The sequence below is a fragment of the Sabethes cyaneus genome, chromosome 3 (assembly GCF_943734655.1).
Source record: "Sabethes cyaneus chromosome 3, idSabCyanKW18_F2, whole genome shotgun sequence".
Taxonomy (NCBI): domain Eukaryota; kingdom Metazoa; phylum Arthropoda; class Insecta; order Diptera; family Culicidae; genus Sabethes; species Sabethes cyaneus.
Window position 1 is genome coordinate 246,302,027 of NC_071355.1, and position 18,962 is coordinate 246,320,988.

Consider the following 18,962-nt stretch of genomic DNA (forward strand, 5'->3'; position numbering starts at 1 on the left):
TCAACAGCACATCTTTTCACTACACTTCTAATGAAACGGCAAGCCTGCGTATTCATACAGAGTGATATTTTTTTTTGTATGCCAGAAGGGCATTGGTTTAAAAGGCCACTGCGACAGTCTTAATGATCGTCTTTTGTGGCAGTACAGAGTCATATTATAACCGAACACTACAGCTGTAGCACATTTTTCCAACCCAGATATCATATTCGCCGAGGTTTAATCGTCACGCAGTAAAGAATTTGCGATCTGTTGGGACAACGAACTTGTGTCATTTTTTCTGGAACTCTTCCCTAACACAGACATCAGATTAGACTAGGTTTAATCGCGTTCGTAAGAAATCTGTTGGCACGATGGGGCTTTGTCACTCTCTCTGGCGTACTTCCCAAGCAAGGACATCAAAATGGTCTAGGTTGTACCGCGGTTTTAAGAAATCTTGTTGAAATGAGGAAGCTTTGTCACTTGTTTTGCCTTACTTCCCAAGCACAGATATCAAATTGGTATAGGTTTAGATCATCGTAAAGAATCTTCCAACCAATCACGAAGCGAGAATTCTGTTAAAACATAGGTTCATTATTTACAATTTTTCAATAGTTCAACATCAAGAATCCATACTTTTCTTCATTTGGGTCAATTCTTAGAAGATTTTCCGATCGATTGGCGTAAGAATATTGAAAATCGATCGGAAAACCGCTGAGCTATTAGCGCTCAAAACCTTTCATTTTTCGTGACGCCCGCATTTTTTCATTTTTTGGAATGACACCCTATCTCAAAACTTGCCGTAAGACGTAGTCCTACGTCAAAAGAAGACCTAGCTAAATGCGGTAACAGGCGTGGCTTCACGTTACTCTGTATTACTCTCAACGTACTCTGTAAGGTAATTCTCAACCAAATCCAGGAGAAGATTGACGATATTCTCCGACGACAGCAAGCTGGATTCGGTGCTGTCGATCATGTGTAGACCATATCATAACGCTCTATATTATATTAGAGCAGATCAACGAATTCCAGGACTCTCTTCTGCTGGTATTCGTTGACTTCAAAAAAGCATTTGACCGACTCAACCACAAAAAAAATCTGGGGCGCACTTAGGCGTAGAGAAGTTCCAGATAAGCTGGCTCATCTCATCGAGACTAGGAACGAGGTGTTTTCGTGCAAGGTTTTGCACAACGAACGGCGTCTTGTCCGACCCTATACTACCCAGGTAACCAATAAGCATTAGTATAAGCAGTAAATCAATCGTTTATTAGCATCCCTGGCGTGTTATACTGCAGGTTGCTGTTTATCAGCATTTTGACTGCATAACTGTTGTAAATTCGCATCCACAATTCTATTTAAATTCTTCTTGTCAGTAACTAGCTGCAAATAAGCATTGCCAGCACTATAGGAGGGCTAGCCGTAAAGTAGCCGCATATTTTGCCAAAATAGCATTTAAGTAGCATTTAAGGCAACTTAAATGCTTATTGGCTAACATTTAAATTGCATTGGAAATGCTTATTGGTTACCTGGGTACTGGTCACTACTGGCGTGAGACATGGCTGCATGTTATCACCGCTTCTGTTTCTCATCGTTTTGAATGAGAAGGAGCAATCAATTGACACTTGACCAAACCAAGGATTGCCTTGGAATCCTCTAACGATAGAGCAGCTAAATGACCGCGACCTAGCCGACGACATTGTCTTGCTCACACAACGCCGAAACGATATGCAGAGCAAGTTAGACGACCTCTCCGAGAGCTCCCAGGCAGCAGGTCTCACAGTCAATGTAGCGAAAACTAAGTTAATGGTAGTGAACACTGACAATTCCACCAACTTCACAGAAGCGGGACAACAAGTTGAGCAGGCAGACGCCTTTCAATATCTTGGTAGCCAAACAACGCCAGATGGTGGTACCAAGACTGATATAGCCACACGGATCAGGAAGGCCAGGGGTGCCTTTGCAGGTCTGCGAAACATTTGGCGCTCAAACCAGATCACTCTACGTACGAAAACCCGAATCTTTAATTCAAACGTTAAATCCGTACTGCTGTATGCCTGCGAAACGTGATGCGTCTCAGCGGAGACAACGCAAAAACTGTAAAACAATCAATCAAAGAGAAATTAAGGAGAAATTATTTCTGGTTAATTCTGGAAAAGTCAGGGAATTTTATGTTCTCTGGATAATCGTCACCTCGTCATATTATGGGTTCAGTTTGAAAATGTTCAAAATTAAGGAAGTCATACCAGCCAGCGCGAGTTCATGGTAATATCGAATATATTCAATGAAATGATTGAAAAACAATCTCACAAGTTTCAAAAATTAAAAAAATGCACCTTTATAATGTTGCTTTTTTAAATCGTTTGGCAACACGAACAAATTTTGTCGGAGTTTCATTGCGTGACAAAAAACAAGGGTTTGAAAGACAAAAAATTATCTTTGCGCAACGAAAACGAGAGAGGTGAGAACAAAACGCGTTTTGTTCTCGTTCTCTGTTTGCAGGACATTTTTTGCTTCACTTTTGTCGGGTTCTGGTTTGTCAGTGATAAAGGTAAACACAGTAGCTGCGGTAAGCGCATCCTAAAAACGTGACTATTAACAATACCATTTTTCTCTTCGTGCTTACATTGAATCTATTTCCGAAATGTCTGGATACACAGAGGAGTATTTGAGGCAAAAGTTGACCGAGAAACTGCAAGCTACTCATGTGGTAAGTTAATCGGACACGTATACATATTTTGTCTGTAACATAATGCGGTTTGTGGTGAACAATGCGCTTTAGCCACTGCTTCGACTGTCAAAATGTAATAGTCGGTGGCTCAATCTAAAAGAATTACAGTAATATTTTTAAACATTTTCGATAAAGTATATCAAACTATAGAAAAACAAATTTTTGAATTCCATCTGTTTCCTTTTACTCATGAATAAACATTTTTGTCCATGTAAAAATTGAAATAAAATGTTATTTTCAAACAAAAATTTCAATGAAAAAACACCGTGCCTATAAACAACAGAAATATTAAACTAGTTACCTCGCAGTTGCGCTACGTGGAACATTTTTAAACAGTTTTGCCGGCAGGCCGGCACCAGTTTTCGACGATGGCCATAAGCAGCGTCAGTTTAATCACTTTAGTGGCCACCGGGATACTCCTGCGTGCCGTCATTTCGTTGCATTCCTACTCGGGTGAAAGCAAACCGCCAATGTATGGCGATTTCGAAGCTCAACGACATTGGCAGGAAGTTACCGTAAACCTTCCAGTGAGACAGTGGTACGAGAACAGCACCGACAATGATCTCCTGTACTGGGGACTGGACTATCCCCCGCTGACGGCTTACCATAGTTTTCTGCTCGGAAAATGGGCCATGGCACAGGATCCTTCTTTCGTGAGGTTGCATGAATCGCGCGGTATCACTACGGGGGTACACAAAAATTTCATGAGGAACACCGTCCTGCTAGTGGATGGTTTGTTGTACATACCGGCTCTCGTGTTGGCTTGCTATGTGGTTCGTCGTAAAATTTTCGGTGGTGAAACCACCGGCAGTGATCTGCTTGGCATGGCCGTGGCGCTCCTATATCCTGGTCAAATCCTGATCGATAATGGACACTTTCAGTACAACAACGTGTCACTCGGTTTGGCTGCGTTGGCGATTGCAGCATTGCTCGCGGATAGGAACCTCCTAGGGTCGGCGCTGTTTGTGGCCGCCCTCAACTATAAGCAGATGGAGTTGTATCATGCGCTGCCGTTCTTTTTCTATTTGCTGGGATGGTGTTTTCAACATTCGAAAGGATTCGATTTTAAGAAAGGCGTGCTAAATCTCACCGTGCTAGGCACGGTAGTTCTGCTAACATTTGCCGCCATATGGAGCCCTTGGTTGGGTTCGATTGATTCGACCGTTCAGGTCATTCATCGAGTGTTTCCGATTGCGAGGGGTGTTTTTGAAGATAAAGTTGCGAATATCTGGTGCATTGTTAATGTTTTCATAAAATTAAAGTAAGTTAATTTAAAACTATGTTATTTTCGGTTATGATCCTAATTGCAACATTTTTTTTTTGTTTCAGAAATTTCGAAAACGCCCGGATGGCTTTGATTTGTCTGTGCTGCACGTTGTGCGCTGTTTTGCCAAGCAGCTTAGCTCTGCTTTTCAGACCATCGAAGCGAAATTTTTTACTGGCTCTAGTGAATTCGTCACTTGGTTTCTTTCTGCTTAGTTTTCAAGTTCACGAAAAGTCTATTCTGCTAGTTTCCCTACCGGTGATGCTGCTGTTTCAGCTATGCCCTCTTCAGTGTTTTTGGTTTCTGCAGGTGGCCACTTTCAGCATGGTACCTCTCTTACACAAAGACAGTTTATTAAGTGCTTATGTTGCGTTAACAATTCTATCTTTTGGAGTACTTAAAGTATCTCTGTTTGCACTGAATAATTTTCAGTCTTCCAAAAAGAGCTTCCTGTTGGATTGTTTTAACTTAAATTCATTGCTTCAAAATCGTCCTGGCAAAAAATCACTTGTCAACACGGCTTTATTACACGGGTTCTACACTTTCACAGTAGGACAAGTGATACTTCTGATTTGTTTCGTTTACGTTCAACCTCCCCGGCATTTGCCTTTTCTGTGGCCGCTTCTCATCTCGGCGTACAGCTGTGCACACTTCGTACTGTTTTTTATCTACTACAATTATCTACAGTTCGTGACGAACGATAATTCAAATGTGACTAGCCATAAGAAGTCAGACAAAAGAAAACGGAAATAAACTGAGAGCGTTGATTACATTGTTTCGTAAGGTTTCGTACTTTTTATTATGTTAATCTATTCTATTGAAGAATTCCAACAATATGCAGTAGGCTGCGAGTAGCCGTCTCTATGGACAACAGTACGAAAACAACTCAATTTGACATCGGATATTTTTTTAACCAAACATTTGTGACTTAGGTATCTTGTTTTTTTTTTTTGTAGGAAATAACAGATGAATCTGATGGTTGTGGAGGAAAATTTAGTGCTGTTATCGTGTCACCACAGTTTCAAGGAAAAGCGCTTCTCCAACGACACCGGTAAGAATCATGGTTCATCAACCATTTCAGGCACTCACTCATGCTTCCATATTTTTTTCGCTTTTCAGACTCGTAAACGCTGCCCTGGCTGAAGAACTGAAAACCATTCACGCATTCTCGCAGAAAACGTACACACCGGAACAGTGGGCTTCGGAAGGTCACTAACGTCCAACTACTTTCAACCGGTGTTCGGTGTCATTTTGCAGCCTAACATTTCCAGGTCATGTCCTCACTAGATGCCTTTGAAATATCAGCCCCGGGGAAGGTTATCCTCCACGGGGAGCACTCCGTTGTCTACGGCAAACCAGCAATTGCCGGTCCTATTGGACTCAGAACCTACCTCACATTTACGGTTCGAACTATTCCCCTCAGTCTCCACTTAGTTTATTTATATTTTTTTCAACATTTCAGAAATTAAAACAACCGGAAATAATACTCGAGTTCGCTTCCATACCCTTCACTTCGTCGCTATCGTTAGAATCATTCAATCGTTTCCTAAGCGAATATGATTGTGGAGCAAACCTTGCACCGTTGGATTTTCTTCAGAAAATGAAATGCACCGAAACGTTTGTCTTCCAACAATACGTAACCACCCAACCGGCAGCTGATTCCACTAAAGAACGTTTCGCTCTCGGTACAGCTCTCTACATGCTGAACCGTGTACTGCAAGCGGAAGGGATCAATTCTCTACCGTTTGGGTTTCGATTCACGATCAAATCGGTCATTAGTATCGGTGCCGGACTCGGCAGTTCCGCCGGTTATGGTGTTTGCCTTTCAGCCGGCACCTTTGTGCTGTCGCAAATTGTTAAACAAGAGCTCAATGCTGCCAATGTCGGCGGTTTCTCGTTGCAGAACGATCCGGTGATAATGGGAAAAATCTCCCAATGGGGATTCGATTCGGAGATCGTAATGCACGAGCGGCCGTCGGGAGTTGACAACACCATATGCACCTACGGTAATCTGATCAAGTTCACGCGTGGTGTGCCTTACGAAACGGTTACGCTTAGACAGCGCATCCGCCTGCTGATTGTGGACACAATGGTTAACCGATCGACCTCAAAAATGGTAGCAAACGTTTTTGCGATGAAAGAAAAACACCCGCAAATGATGGAATCTATTTTCGACGCTATGGGACATCTCGTCAACGATGCAGTCTCCATTCTGGAAGACGAAACCGATCGGTTCAAAGAACTTTGTACACTCGTCTCGACCAACAACAATCTATTGCGAGCTATCGGTGTCAGTCATCCAGCGCTGGAGAAGGTTTTTCAGCTTGCCGAATCCGCAGGATTCCACGTCAAGCTGACTGGGGCTGGTGGTGGTGGCTGTGCGCTTGTGTTTCTACCGGACAGCTACCAAACCGAACCGAAATTTACCGAGCTAACAAACGATCTACGGGAGGCCGGCTTTCAGTGCATTGAAACTACATTGGGCGGTGAGGGAGTGAAGTTTAGAATGCTCGAATGACGACTTGCAGGTAAGCGAAAGTACTCAGTCGATGGCTCGAAATGATTGGAGAAGGGACTCGCTTAATCAATCTATTGTTTAAAGTTAGTTTTGATTTCATTTTAGTATTGTTAGTAGAATACTCAGTATTGGATCGTGGGGCATTATTTATTCTCGTAACAACAACAAAAAACTCGAAAAATGTTAGGTTGCAAAATGTACGCTTTAACATATAACAGTAAGCACAAAAAATATCTGGAGTTTTAAACTTGTTTATTCTAAAACAATGCGAAATTAGATATGGCAGATCATGGGTAGGTCAACTAAACAGTTAAACGAGGCGAGTTAAATATCGAAAAATTAGTACCTTGCAGTCCTATCATTTAACACGTGGATCGATGATAACATTGGCGCCTAATATTAAACATGGCTTTGGGGGTAGTATTTTTTTAGGTTGGGGAGGCCCTTGTGGATTGCATGTACTGGTTAACCTTTGAACCACAGCGGGCTGTATAAAACAAGACTCCACAACTGCCTTATTAAATTCATAAATTTGGTTTTAGACGCATTGATTTATAACCCAATCTTCCTAGCCTCCGTTTATAGTCTGGCGAAGATTTCTAAGTAACATTTTTAGTTTGATTGGTCATAAATATCATGATAAGAGTGCAATAAAACCCTTATTGATTCTTGGGTTGCCTCCGCCGTCCCTACTGAACTGTCTGTTTGAGTTAGGAAGTCGGTTGTGTAGAGAGTTTCTTTCGCTTTCGCTTGGACTAGACGTTACACAGTGATTGGTTTCGTCAAACTAAAGTGAACATTGGTTCTTGAAGTTTCAACAGCGACTCGGCATTTTCCACCTCGAAAGTCCAATCAGCACGGCAAACAACAGTTCCATTAAAACGGGACTGCGGCTGACGTCACCTTGGTCATTGATCGACATCACAGACACGGCAGGCGATAGAATCAACAGTTTACAGTAGACCGCAACAGCTACTTCCCCCCCCCCCCCCCCCCCAACGCACCAGAACTAAGGCTCATTAAAAATACTGGGCTATTATAAAGCAGGCACTACGGAAGCATCCCAAGGAGGTCAATTCTAAGGAAGACGTGAAGAAAATGTGAGCTTCCGTCCTACAGAAGAAGCTGCAACCACACGTTGTACAGAACCTTATGAGTGAAGTTAAGCGTAGGCTACGAGCATACGGTTATGGTATTAAAGTTAAATCAAATATATATGCCTAAAGCTTACTAATGGGTTATATTTTATTGTCTGAAAGAATCGGTCAACTAGGTAATTTTCTACAGCGTTTTTTTCGTGATGCAATTTGACGTGGGACTGCATTCGCATGAATGCCTTTTTTCCTGTCGGTATGCGACCTTAATTTTCACCGCGGTGGGTTACCCGATCCCCACTAAGTTTGCTCACCACAAGCAGAGGAAGGGATAGAAGTTGTTGGATAAGAGGCTGAAGTGAACGGCTATGGAGCTCTTTTATTCCAGGCATGCGAGGCTCTGACAACACGGATCACATCATCCAATATTTTTGGTAGACTTTTACGACAAAGGAAACTACTTACTTATGTGTCCATGTCCGCCGGTCTGGCAGAACAAAGGGATGAAACAAGAGATCTCCACTGCTGACGGTTACCCGCCTTGGCTTTTACTCTCGTCTACAACCTCGATCCTGGAATTAATACAGTCTGGTTGTCCTCGGCTAATTTCCGTCGCCATGAGCATCAGGGTCTGCCTTTTCTACGCTGTCCCAGTGGATTCCAGTCGAGTGCTTCTCTGCAGATCTCGATCGCTTCTTTCCTCAAGGTGTGAGCGATCCACTTCCACCTACGTTCACGAAATTCTGTTGCTATCGGCCGTTGATGACATCGACGATGGAGTTCTTCATTGGATATTCAGTTGTCAGGCCACCAGGCACGAATGATATATCGCAGGCACCCGTTAAAAAATACCTGCAGTTTTTACGTTGTCTCCACTGAGACGCATCACGTTTCGCAGGCATACAGCAGTACGAATTTAACGTTTTAATTGAAAATTGGGGTAATACAGAGCAACGTGATGCCCACTCAGTTACCGCATTCAGTTAGGTCACCTTTTCAGGGACTTTGACCAATATACCCTGCATCCAGTTCACCGGAAAAATTACGGTTTCCCAAGTATTGCTGAAAAGCTGATGCATCATCCGGGCTGACAAAGATGGGTCAGTTTTGAACATCTCGGTTGAAATACAGTCTATCCCTGGTGCTCTAATGGATTTCGTACTTTTGATGGCTGCTTCAATTTCATCTAGTGATGGCGCCTCTGAGTGACGCGATTATTTCGACGAACTGTAGGCGTCATACGCTGCTGGTTTTGTTGGTCTCTGAAACTCGAAAGAGTTGTTCAATATGTTCAGTTCATCGCTTAAGCTGTTCTGTGCGGTCAGTCAGTAGCTGACCAGCTTTGTCCTTTCGCGGCATTTTTGTATTCATCCTGGCGCCACTAAAACGGCGGTTTCCCCTTGTTCGGCTATGGAGCTAGTCAAGGCTCTCTTGTCCCGCTTTCAAACTCGTTTAACAGCCTTCTTTAGTTCGGCGTATCGCGGACGGGCAGCTTTCCTAGCCGCTTTCTCTACTCGTCCATCTTCCTCTAAGTTTCATTCGAAATCCACTCCCTCCGCCCGCTATGCACTTTGCCGAGGGTTTCATCATTGATGGTGATCCCTCTTCCCTCTTCTGCTGGGGACTCATACCACTGCGTTCAGTATTTTGAACTATTGTGGTATGCCCCGTTTTATTATTTTACAGGAATGACTAGGTTTATGAACCTCGTACCCTAATCGGCGACGCCAACCAGATCTCCCCTTTTTGAGATACCGCGGTCTGCGTACTATTTGTGCTCCACGATTGCAGAGCAAGTGTTCCGAGGTTAAATATCATCTTGTACGAAACAGAGATTCCGTAAATGATATTTACTCGGACAATGTCCTGTCGCAAGACCGGTAAGCTAGCTGAGATCTCTCTTATTGAGACTCAGCAACTTTTGAGTAACCCAGTGGTGGATACTCGACGTTATATATTTTTATATTGTTTGAGCGATTGTACAGCCATCCCACTGGCCATAACTATTCGGCTCTCCTTTTGTTTCAGCCCACCCTCCAGCACACAGTCAGAGATCAGGCAGATCGACCCGTGAGTAGCGAGTTGGAGCCACATCTTCGTTTGTCGACTCACAACGAGTCGGCGTGTTGAGGATAGGCGAGGATAAGGACTGAACCTCAGCTAGCGCATCGTTCAAGTCCTGTTCCTCGCCTACTCTCCTCTCCACCTCATTCGTTTCTTTGTTTTCGGCAGAGAGAGCATCCACGGTAAGAAATCGTCCACTGCATCAGTGACCGGCTTGATGCAGCAAGGGCAAATTACTGTGGAGGGCGCGCTGGTACTCCACAGGCCCCGTTGCGGCGAGAGAATTTACAGGTCGCGTCACACCTTGGATTAGGGGTTTATCCATTCAAGTTTTTACATAATAGCCATGGATAACAGCTATTAAAACTATCCTCCTTTAGGGGCTTTGGGCCCTCTACTTTGGTTCTTGGGAGTCAAGAAGACCCGTCCTGCAGGCGGAGGGTTTACACTTCAGCCTTCGCATGAGTGCCCCCTTCTCTCAGAGAAGTTCTCTGTCCGCATACGACCTTAGTTTCCACCGGTTGTCCGATTTCCACTAAGGAACGTATCCCGGATGGTACCACGAGGAGGTTGAGAAAGGAGTTGCTGAATAAAAGGCTGTGGAACCTCATGGTGGTTCTGGAGCGCATTATTCAACCATTTATCATCCGAGCAGTACCCTCCCACCACCCACGAAATTCAGCGATCTGCAGTTCCTGGGATTAGGCATTCATTCCATGTTCTTATTTCGCCTCATTTGTCCATGTCGAATGTTCCGAATCGAATGTCCTTGCTTGTTCGTCCTAATGTATGTTTAGGTAGATTGCCTTACTGGGGTCACGCTACCGAGTCTCGTGGTGGAGCTGCCATCTTTGCTTGAGTGCTTTTCCTAAGTTCATCCGTCCTTTTCTTGCCGACATCTCACTCTGGCTCCATCCAGTCGTCAGCGTTTGTGTTCTAGTGACCCGTCCGCGTCCTTACATAATTCGTTATAATCATGAGTCGCTCCTAACCTGGATTGCAGGCGGTGACTAGGTAGAGGAACATCGGACCGGCAAGCGCTCGGGTCACTCTGGCTTATGGCTGGATAAGACTACTCCTCGTGCTTGCACTCAGCACTCGCATGAGTCCCTTTTTCCCTGTCCGTGTACGAACTTAATTTCCACCGGGGTAGGTTATCCGATCCCCACTAAGATTGTTCATATTCCGGCGATATCACGAAGGTGTAGCGATAAAAGTTCTTCACTGTGGGGTTCGACTTTCTACGACTTCCATACGGCACGCGCGCCTTCTAACTTCCCCTAGGGGGCTCCGTATCACCAAAGTTACCAAGTCTGCTTTGACAAGTGAGTGGTCGTGGGTTAGAATCTTAGTAGAATCATGCCATTCGATGTCAAGTGGCTTTAGCATGGGTTTATTCTCAGGCCACTCATTCACCCTTTCTTTATACTGAATTCTATATATTTACCCACAGAAGCCTCTTGACAGTGCTAAAGTCCCTCCTATAGTTAAGTGTACTGGTCAGAGGAACGAATGAGTCCTCGCCATGTACGGCTATAATATGGGATAGTACTGGCAGCGAGGAATAAGTGGGTAAAGTAGATCAAGCTTTGATTTGAAGGAAGGGTAAAACCCAATACACACAAGCACGCATAAACATTTAATAAGCACATCGCTCACTCAATAGCGATTATAGCAAAAAGAAATGCAGTGCAGGTCATACACAGGGTGGCAACTACCTGGAAAAACCTGGAAAACCTGGAATTGTCAGGGAATTTGAAATTACCTGGAAAAACCTGGAATAATCAGGGAATTTTTAACAAAATCAGGGAATTTTTCAAACAACCCCAATGATCGATTCATTGAGTAGTCAAGAACACTTAGAAATAGATAAATAAGTACGGTACACAAGCGATAGATTGGGTTATCGATAATTAGCTCAGTGTTTTGCAAAGGGCCTTATTCTGCGAGGCAAGTGAAGTGATATAACAAATTTAGTTTGCACTCACTTTGCGCGTTTCGTTTGGCGTTAGTCAATGTCGAATCGAATGACATTGAAGTTTCAGGACGGACATTTTGCGGCATGTGACATAATTCGCAGAACATCGAAGTAAATGCCAGTGGCACCGCAGCGAAATTTGGCTTTCGAGAAAAATGTTGGAGAAATTCCACTGACTCACAGCAGTGCTTAAACTTGCCATACAGTTGAATGTTAGAAGTTGTAACCGCAATACGGGTGTAGCGACCCTACCTGCCACATTACGAATTTTTGGCTCTAGCTTGGACCCGGAAGAGTAAATCCCGATCAATCCATACAAAGTGAAATAAGCTGCGTTGGTCAGAAAGTAGAACAGCCACCAGTGGTAAAGTAAAATTAAAAATTAGCTCAATTAAACTGCTTTTTTGCATGGCTTATGGCTCGGAGAACAAAAATTAAACATATGAACATTTCCGCGTGGCTGGCAGGAAAAGCGCCACGGCGGGTTCGAGAGCTAGCTGCAATGGGCACTAAAACTCCGCTTGCGCCTGAATTTGCGAATAAACTTGCGCGGGAAAAAGAACAGATAAGGAACTTACGGGAGGAGTATAATTTGCTGGTAGGCAGAATAAGAGAAAGTGATTGAAGAATTCGCCTAGGGAAATAGAGTAGGTGGGGAAATTATTCTCAATACCTCGTAGATTGATAAACAATTCAAATACCAATGATCGAAACACATTTTCAGTTAAAATTTCTATCGCAATATGAAACCTAGAATTTTATTAAACACCGGGAAAAACCTGGAAAAATCAGGGAATTTGGTTTTTCGTATCTAGTTGCCACTCTGATACAGCAAACACCCGGGCGATATTACAATAGATCAACTATACTGGTCGCAGTAATGAGTCCACACATGGAAAAAAACTTCCCCTACGGAACGCTCTAACTTCCTCTTTGGGGTTAGGTGTTTCGACCTTCGAAGATGGGCGGATACAATTGGTTGCAAACAGATCATAAACGCGGTAAAACCCGAGTGCACAAAATGGTTAATTTGACAGGGTATACCGGCAAGCGGTGGAAAGTAAAAAGCAACGGCCTGCAAAATTATTCAAATACAATAATCAGGAGAACAGAGATCGTGAGGAGTCAAAAAATGAGCCAATCCCGTAAATAAGGGCAACACCCCAAAAACTGACATGTGTAGTGTAGGGACAAAAAGGGAAACCAACAAGGGTGAGGTAGTCGGCTAGTAAAAGCAAGCAGTTCTTCGATGAACATCCCAATGGCAATATAACGAAAAGAGGTTCGTCGATCATACTCCGAAGTTTCACGCCCTCCATCCGCTTCGCACTTTGCCGAGGGCTTCATCACTGGACGTGATGAAGACGTTCTTGATGCCGGTCCATTGCTCTTCGATGGTTCCTCCAGATGGCAACTCCGAGACTAGGGTTTCAAGTTGTTCGACTAACGCACTTTTCATCTCGGGATTCTCCAAACGGCGGACATCGTAAACGCAAATTTCTCCTCCCGTTGTCCTGGACACGTGCGACGCTGCAGTAGGTGCATACATCAAAAAGACTGCTTCTTCACTTTCAGCTGATGCAGTTGTCGTCAATTTGGTTTTCTGTTCGACCGTCGCAGGAAACCCACGTGACCTTATGTGCTGGTCTATGGAGGAATACAAAAGTCTGTAAATGACTCTCCGTTTTCGCTCATGTCTCCTCCTAGGTCTTGGCGTCCCATGACGCGTTCAAGGTCTGCATTCTTTGAGCCAATATTCGCGTTGAATTCGCCCAAGTCGTTCCGAATGTCTCCCTTCGGAATTTTCTCATCCACGCTGTTGAGTTGGCTGTAGAAACTGTCTTTCTTCTGCAGGTCGGCAGCATCTGTTGGCGCATATGGCACTGGATTGCTGTAAGGTTTCTAACCCGTGCTCTGAATCTGGTAACAATTATTCTTTCGTTTATTGGTTCCCATTTCATCAGGGCCGCATGGTCCCCTGAGCTCAGTTGAAATCCAACTGCTCTTTCTCGAGCAGCATTTTTATCTCGTTTGCCAGTGTTCGCCAGAACCCAGCCAGCGGACCTCGCTCAGCCCCAGGATTTCAAGCTTCTGACGTCCAGCTTCCCTTGCAAGTTGAGCCGCCTTGCGGACTTGATTCGTGTTTTCATGCTAAAGGTCGTTGCCAATAATCTAGATCGATTTCTTCTTTCATTTTTATTAGCTTTTTTTTGTTTTTGGGTACAGTAAGTTGTTAACCTAAGGTCCCAATCCCGCTGACGGTGCTGCCATCTGTACACCATCTTTGCAGGGTAGTTTTCTGGCATGTTTCCAACATGTCCTGCCCATCGTATTTGTCCTACTTTAGTCACCTTTTGGATACTGGGTTCGCACAGCTCCTTGCGAGTTCCCCGACTGTTGTTCACAGCTGGTTTTTCTAATCTGTCCCTCCCTGGCATTCGGCAGTTTTTCAGCGATTCGTTGATCAAGCTTTCTAACGCGTTTTGCTGTTACGTCAGCTACCGTCAACCGCTGGATGTTGAAACGCAGGGTCCTTTCAATGCGCGTTCGACAACCTTGCCCAAATCTTACATACGACGATGATGATGTTCGCGTTACGTTTTGGGCACTCTCCATAGGTCCTTTCGAGCCTGTAGTAGAACTCGTCTTTAGTCTTCATCGAATTTATCACATTTGATTAGGCTGTAGTTGAAGAATTTGCCCTTAATTCTTAACATATATTAACCATCAGATAACTCGTTGCTTTTACTTTTCCAGCACTACGAAACCGATTCCATGTTCTGCCTTTCTACCTCACTGTAGTGGATGTGTGGTACATACTTGAAAGAAGTGCCTGGCAATAGGGTCTAGTGCACGGAACTTCTTTTCTTCGGAATTTGGTCACCGAACTTCCTGAGTAGCAGCGATCTCCACTCCGAGACGATGTGGCTCTCGTGCAAGCAAGCCAGCTCGTGCCGGTTCATGGAGAGCTCGGACATTCCAGGTACCAAGTTTTCAATCGTTTCCTTGTTCTTTACCATTTCCAATACCGATTGATCCTTTCCGTATTTCCATTTTCAATGTTCGCGGTACGTAAGAGTTTCTGTATACTACCTTACCGGGGTTGCGATACCTACATCCTGCCGATGGGTCTACCATTTCAGGTATAATTTGCGGGATACATCGCCTACATATTCCTCCGTTCGCTCCGAGACAAGTTTGCATATCCTAACTTAGCTGCTCCAATATGTATACATACCAAGTGGAGCATTTCTATATCTATCTATGGACAGAAAGAGTGGTTTCTCCTATTCACAAAAAAGGGCGATCGGCTTGATTGTTGACCATGCAAGAACTCGCACAACACGTCTTCAAAAACTAGTTCACAGACGAATCCTTCAGACGGTCAGTTGCCTGCATATCTATTAGAGTTTTTGAAACTCTACGAATTGGATTTAAGCTTTTACCACTTTCAAATTAAACTACGGCCAAAGTTGTTGATAAAACCAGACATTCACATGTTGATTTAGGTAGAATTTTCAATAATCACTGTGATTTTTTGTTTGCCTTGCCTAGGTCTGTACCGGTTGTTATTCTCTATATTATTCTCCAAATTGTTCGTTACAGGTGTATTATTTTAAGTATACTGCCTTATCAGATCGGCGGTATCTAGTTTCGTGACGGAGCTGCCGTCTCAGATAAAGATAGACTACACTTATTCGCAAGGTCGAACCTGATATCTCTCGATATCACCTGTGTCGTTCGATGTTCATTCCAGAACAAGAACAGCTGATTTGAGCATCGCGAATCAAATGCTTTGACAGTGATATTATACTGAACGTTGCTCACCATTTACGATATAAGTTAATGTTCTTTATTTCAAAGTAAATTCTTTCCACTGGAAAATGCCCTAAGCATTATTCATGTCTCTTCGAGAATATCGAATATTTACGTTTGAACCGTGCTTACTGTTAGACTTGGTTCTGAACTCCTTCGCCAAACGACACCGACCACTACCGACCGGCTGCCAGGCCCCAATCAGTACGAGTTCAGAAAGTAATTATTATTCATTCCGGCAACCTGCAGCAAATAGGTCATAAACATGAGGATATCGAGCGTTTGCTCCACCTTGATGACGGCATTTCCGCTTCGGGATTCCATCTGTACGCCGAACCGGCGCAGCAGTTCGAGCACATTGTTGACCTTATTACCGGAAGTGCTGCCGAAAATTTCCCGAATCACCGCGTGGTTTCGGAAGTTGGCGAGCAGCCAAGTTACGATTTTGCTGGCCATATCCAGCGTGATGACACCCTGAAAGTCCGGTGAATCGTCCCGGCTCGGCGGCGGCATACGGCCCCGCGCAAACATGTCATTCATCGCTGAGAAGAGATTTTGAATACCTGGGCTTTGGAATGATGTTGACGATGATGGTGATGATGATGATGGTGCTGATGATGATGCCGGTGATGGTTGGGCAGTGACAACCGGTGCCGTTGCTGCAGCGGTCGGTGGTGAAGGCGGATGTGGCGGAAGAAGCGGATAAGGAAGTCGGCCCGAATCCTGGAAGTTGATGATTTGATTCAATGCTTGCGCGTCCACCTGTACTAGAACGGATCGCTGCGGAGGTTGGAGTGTGCTCGGCGGTAATTGTGGTTGAAATTGTTGGTTATCGGCTAGCATTTGAGCATAGGTTGGGGAACTTATTGGAGCCAGGCGGACCTGTACCAGTTCGGGCCTGCTATTTGGAGACCGGACAACGAACGATTCGTTTGAACTTGTTGAACGATTTCTGCTAATAGGGGTTGGAGTTGAGGTCGTTGCTCTGGAAGCATTGCCGAACAAGGGCAAGCGATGGTTTCCGGCAGTGAAACTACGGATGATGGTCGAATTGTTTCGCATCGAACCGACTCGTGTTCCTAGCGACCGCGGTCGCAGGAAACTCTCGTTCTCCCTTCGATGGACGCCCGATTCGAGCAGTCGCGTGAACGATTCCCGCGACAACTCGTGACTCGGATAGGTCGGTTTGCCATCGGCGTTTTGGCGAGTGTTTTTGCTGTTCCGTTCTTCGGCCGTCTGCTCGAAGTCGTCCACCTCCGGAACGATCTGATCGATTTCGATCCTCGGACCGCGCAGGCTAGCGATGGTTCGTTCGAGCTCGAGGCGTACTTCGGTGGCAGTGAAACGTTCGCTCGGGTTCAACGTTAGCATCGATTTGATCAGCTGAATCGTCAGCGAACTGGTTTTGATGTCACTAAAAAAAACGAGCAGAAATTAACATCCAAACGAAAAGTTGGTAGATAATACAGATGCACGTTGCTTGTCGATTGCCGTGTACAGCCTTTTTTACGTCGCACTTTGATGGCCTTCATCATTCATCACCAACGCACAATCGATTTGGTTCAAGTTCAACGCACACCATTTACTACCCAATCGTACTTACATTGGAATCACGTAATCCGCTTGGCGAATCTTTTTGAACAAAGCCGAAGGGGTGGTATCCAGAAACGGAAATTTCCCGTAGATAATGGTGTACAGAATGACCCCGAGTGCCCACACGTCGGACGGTTTACCCTTGTACGGTTTCCCGCCCAGCACATCGGGTGAAATGTAGGCCGGACTTCCTCGCTGATCGAACAGGTTGTCATCCTCGCTGTTCAGGTGTTTCGCCAGGAAGAAGTTCGTTATCACAATTTTATTGGTGCGTCTGTTCAGCACGATGTTATTCAGCTTCAGATCCCGATGGATGACGTTGCGCTCATGCAGTTGCTCGACGACCTTGACGATTTCGTAGAACACCATCAATGCTTCCAGTTCGGAGAACTTGTGCGTCTGGACGTACTTCTGGAGATTCACGTACGCGGCCGAACGCTCACAGAACTCGTGCGCATGCACGCAGTCCAGCACCAGAATCAATCGACGCTTCACCTTTCCGGTGTAGATCCATTGGGCGGTGCGATCTGCCGTCTCGAGTTGCTTTTCCTCTAGAGCGTAATCCTAAAAATACACAGTTCATAATTTTAAATTTTTTTTCCGTTCCGTCATATGGTGCAACTTTGCATAACATTGCCGCCTGCGGCGTAGTTTCGAATCGCATTGACTACGTGCAATCTAAATATCACACAATGGAACCGTAACAATCACATTACACATTACAGCCGCAGCAGCAGCAGGCAGTCGAGGACAAGTGATGCAATAGTTTAGCAAACCACATAATAGGTTTCAACAGAACTTTCTTGACTGATTTACACTTCCTCACTTATTTTAACTAACACAAAAACACTCACACAAAATAATCCGTGATGGTGAATGACCCCGTCGAGATCGGCCAGCAGCGAAAGCAGCGTATACTCGGTATGCAGCAGCGTTTTCCCCTGCTGCGTTTCTTTGCTGGTCAGTTCGGTTTCGAAGTCGTAACTAAGGATCTGTAAACAACACACAAAAAAAACGTCGTCATTCGAAGGGGCAGCCATTACAAGCAATATGTTTGCGTTTGCTTGCTGCTAAAAATGGTGTGATTCGCAGCATCGACATTCGACACAAAAAAAGAACTAACCTTAAGCAAGTAAAACTCGTTGGTGTTTTCCATTCTGGCCAGGTACTGGGTCTGCGGAACGCCCGGACTGGTACCCAGCTCGTGACCGATCACGTACGGTCCGGCCATACGGACTCGATTTTTTCGCTCGACCGGGGTACCGTAGCGAGGAACTTTCGCCAGAATCTCCTTGCTGGGTCGTCGAATTCCGCTGCCCGGGATCGGCACCACCGGGGACGACGAAGAAGCAGCAGCATCCTCCATCGTCGGCACTTCCTGATCGGAACGATTCCGCTTGGCACTGAATCCATTGGCAGTAAATTCACCATAGAGTCGCTTTCCCAGAACTCTTCTACGCTGCATTGTTCTTCTGTGGCTGGCAGGTAGCTCAATTACGATCGAATCAAGTGAACTTTTGCACTATAAAACGACACTGTTTATTCAGCAACCAATCCGAAGTTAGATCGTAATCGTAGCACTAGAGCTTCTTACTACCCGGGCCTACAGCGCTAACACCACGTACGAACTTTCGACAAGGAAGAGAGAGTGTCGATGCGAGCACTATACTTCACCCCACTGATTACGCGATTATGGGAAAAAATGTAGCGTAATTACTAGACTCGTAGTACTGCTGCTAGGCTAGAAGAAGCGAACGCGAATGGTGTGGATTCGGACTGGTGGTGAAGTAAAACTGCTGATGTAAACAAAGGCTAGGATTGTAAATTTCGTGCGAACAAAATGGGACGTGTTTGACGTTTCTCTTTGCGCAAAATTCTTTTTGATGGGAAATAAGTGCATCTCCACTCCACCGTGATCGAATCGGAACGGG

The 18,962-nt window shown here is 44.8% G+C and overlaps 4 protein-coding genes across 4 annotated transcripts; 3 read left to right on the forward strand and 1 right to left on the reverse strand.

Annotated features, from left to right (window-relative positions):
• Nucleotides 1-2,544: 2,544 nt before the first annotated feature.
• Nucleotides 2,545-5,202, forward strand: LOC128744767 (bolA-like protein 2). The gene is made up of 3 exons (XM_053841997.1): nucleotides 2,545-2,683; nucleotides 4,925-5,019; nucleotides 5,088-5,202. Exons 1-3 carry the CDS (start codon nucleotides 2,618-2,620, stop codon nucleotides 5,182-5,184), a joined length of 258 nt encoding a protein of 85 aa, XP_053697972.1. The 5' UTR covers nucleotides 2,545-2,617; the 3' UTR covers nucleotides 5,185-5,202.
• LOC128744765 (probable dolichyl pyrophosphate Man9GlcNAc2 alpha-1,3-glucosyltransferase) lies at nucleotides 3,000-4,841 on the forward strand. Its single transcript, XM_053841995.1, has 2 exons — nucleotides 3,000-3,965; nucleotides 4,034-4,841. Exons 1-2 carry the CDS (start codon nucleotides 3,073-3,075, stop codon nucleotides 4,719-4,721), a joined length of 1,581 nt encoding a protein of 526 aa, XP_053697970.1. The 5' UTR covers nucleotides 3,000-3,072; the 3' UTR covers nucleotides 4,722-4,841.
• Nucleotides 5,203-5,242: 40 nt separating the features above from the next.
• On the forward strand, nucleotides 5,243-6,719 carry LOC128744766 (uncharacterized). The gene is made up of 2 exons (XM_053841996.1): nucleotides 5,243-5,371; nucleotides 5,431-6,719. Exons 1-2 carry the CDS (start codon nucleotides 5,243-5,245, stop codon nucleotides 6,484-6,486), a joined length of 1,185 nt encoding a protein of 394 aa, XP_053697971.1. The 3' UTR covers nucleotides 6,487-6,719.
• An 8,745-nt stretch (nucleotides 6,720-15,464) lies between these two features.
• LOC128742405 (serine/threonine-protein kinase 40-like) lies at nucleotides 15,465-18,759 on the reverse strand. Its single transcript, XM_053838755.1, has 4 exons — nucleotides 18,155-18,759; nucleotides 17,886-18,023; nucleotides 17,042-17,595; nucleotides 15,465-16,852 (listed from the first exon to the last, which is right to left on the reverse strand). The coding sequence occupies exons 1-4, from the start codon at nucleotides 18,494-18,496 to the stop codon at nucleotides 15,640-15,642; spliced, it is 2,247 nt and encodes a 748-aa protein (XP_053694730.1). The 5' UTR covers nucleotides 18,497-18,759; the 3' UTR covers nucleotides 15,465-15,639.
• Nucleotides 18,760-18,962: the final 203 nt, after the last annotated feature.

What these genes read in the sequence shown, in the direction of transcription:
- LOC128744767 (XM_053841997.1), top strand. Translation starts at nt 2,618, where the DNA reads ATGTCTGGATACACAGAGGAGTATTTGAGGCAAAAGTTGACCGAGAAA. An exon ending in AACTGCAAGCTACTCATGTG is followed by an intron (nt 2,684 to 4,924) that starts GTAAGTTAATCG and finishes TTTTTTTTGTAG; the next exon opens with GAAATAACAGATGAATCTGA. An exon ending in GCGCTTCTCCAACGACACCG is followed by an intron (nt 5,020 to 5,087) that starts GTAAGAATCATG and finishes TTCGCTTTTCAG; the next exon opens with ACTCGTAAACGCTGCCCTGG.
- LOC128744765 (XM_053841995.1), top strand. Translation starts at nt 3,073, where the DNA reads ATGGCCATAAGCAGCGTCAGTTTAATCACTTTAGTGGCCACCGGGATA. An exon ending in AATGTTTTCATAAAATTAAA is followed by an intron (nt 3,966 to 4,033) that starts GTAAGTTAATTT and finishes TTTTTGTTTCAG; the next exon opens with AAATTTCGAAAACGCCCGGA.
- LOC128744766 (XM_053841996.1), top strand. Translation starts at nt 5,243, where the DNA reads ATGTCCTCACTAGATGCCTTTGAAATATCAGCCCCGGGGAAGGTTATC. An exon ending in GAACCTACCTCACATTTACG is followed by an intron (nt 5,372 to 5,430) that starts GTTCGAACTATT and finishes TCAACATTTCAG; the next exon opens with AAATTAAAACAACCGGAAAT.
- LOC128742405 (XM_053838755.1), bottom strand. Translation starts at nt 18,496, where the DNA reads ATGCAGCGTAGAAGAGTTCTGGGAAAGCGACTCTATGGTGAATTTACT. An exon ending in ACCATCACGGATTATTTTGT is followed by an intron (nt 17,596 to 17,885) that starts GTGAGTGTTTTT and finishes GTGTATTTTTAG; the next exon opens with GATTACGCTCTAGAGGAAAA. An exon ending in GCGGATTACGTGATTCCAAT is followed by an intron (nt 16,853 to 17,041) that starts GTAAGTACGATT and finishes CGTTTTTTTTAG; the next exon opens with TGACATCAAAACCAGTTCGC.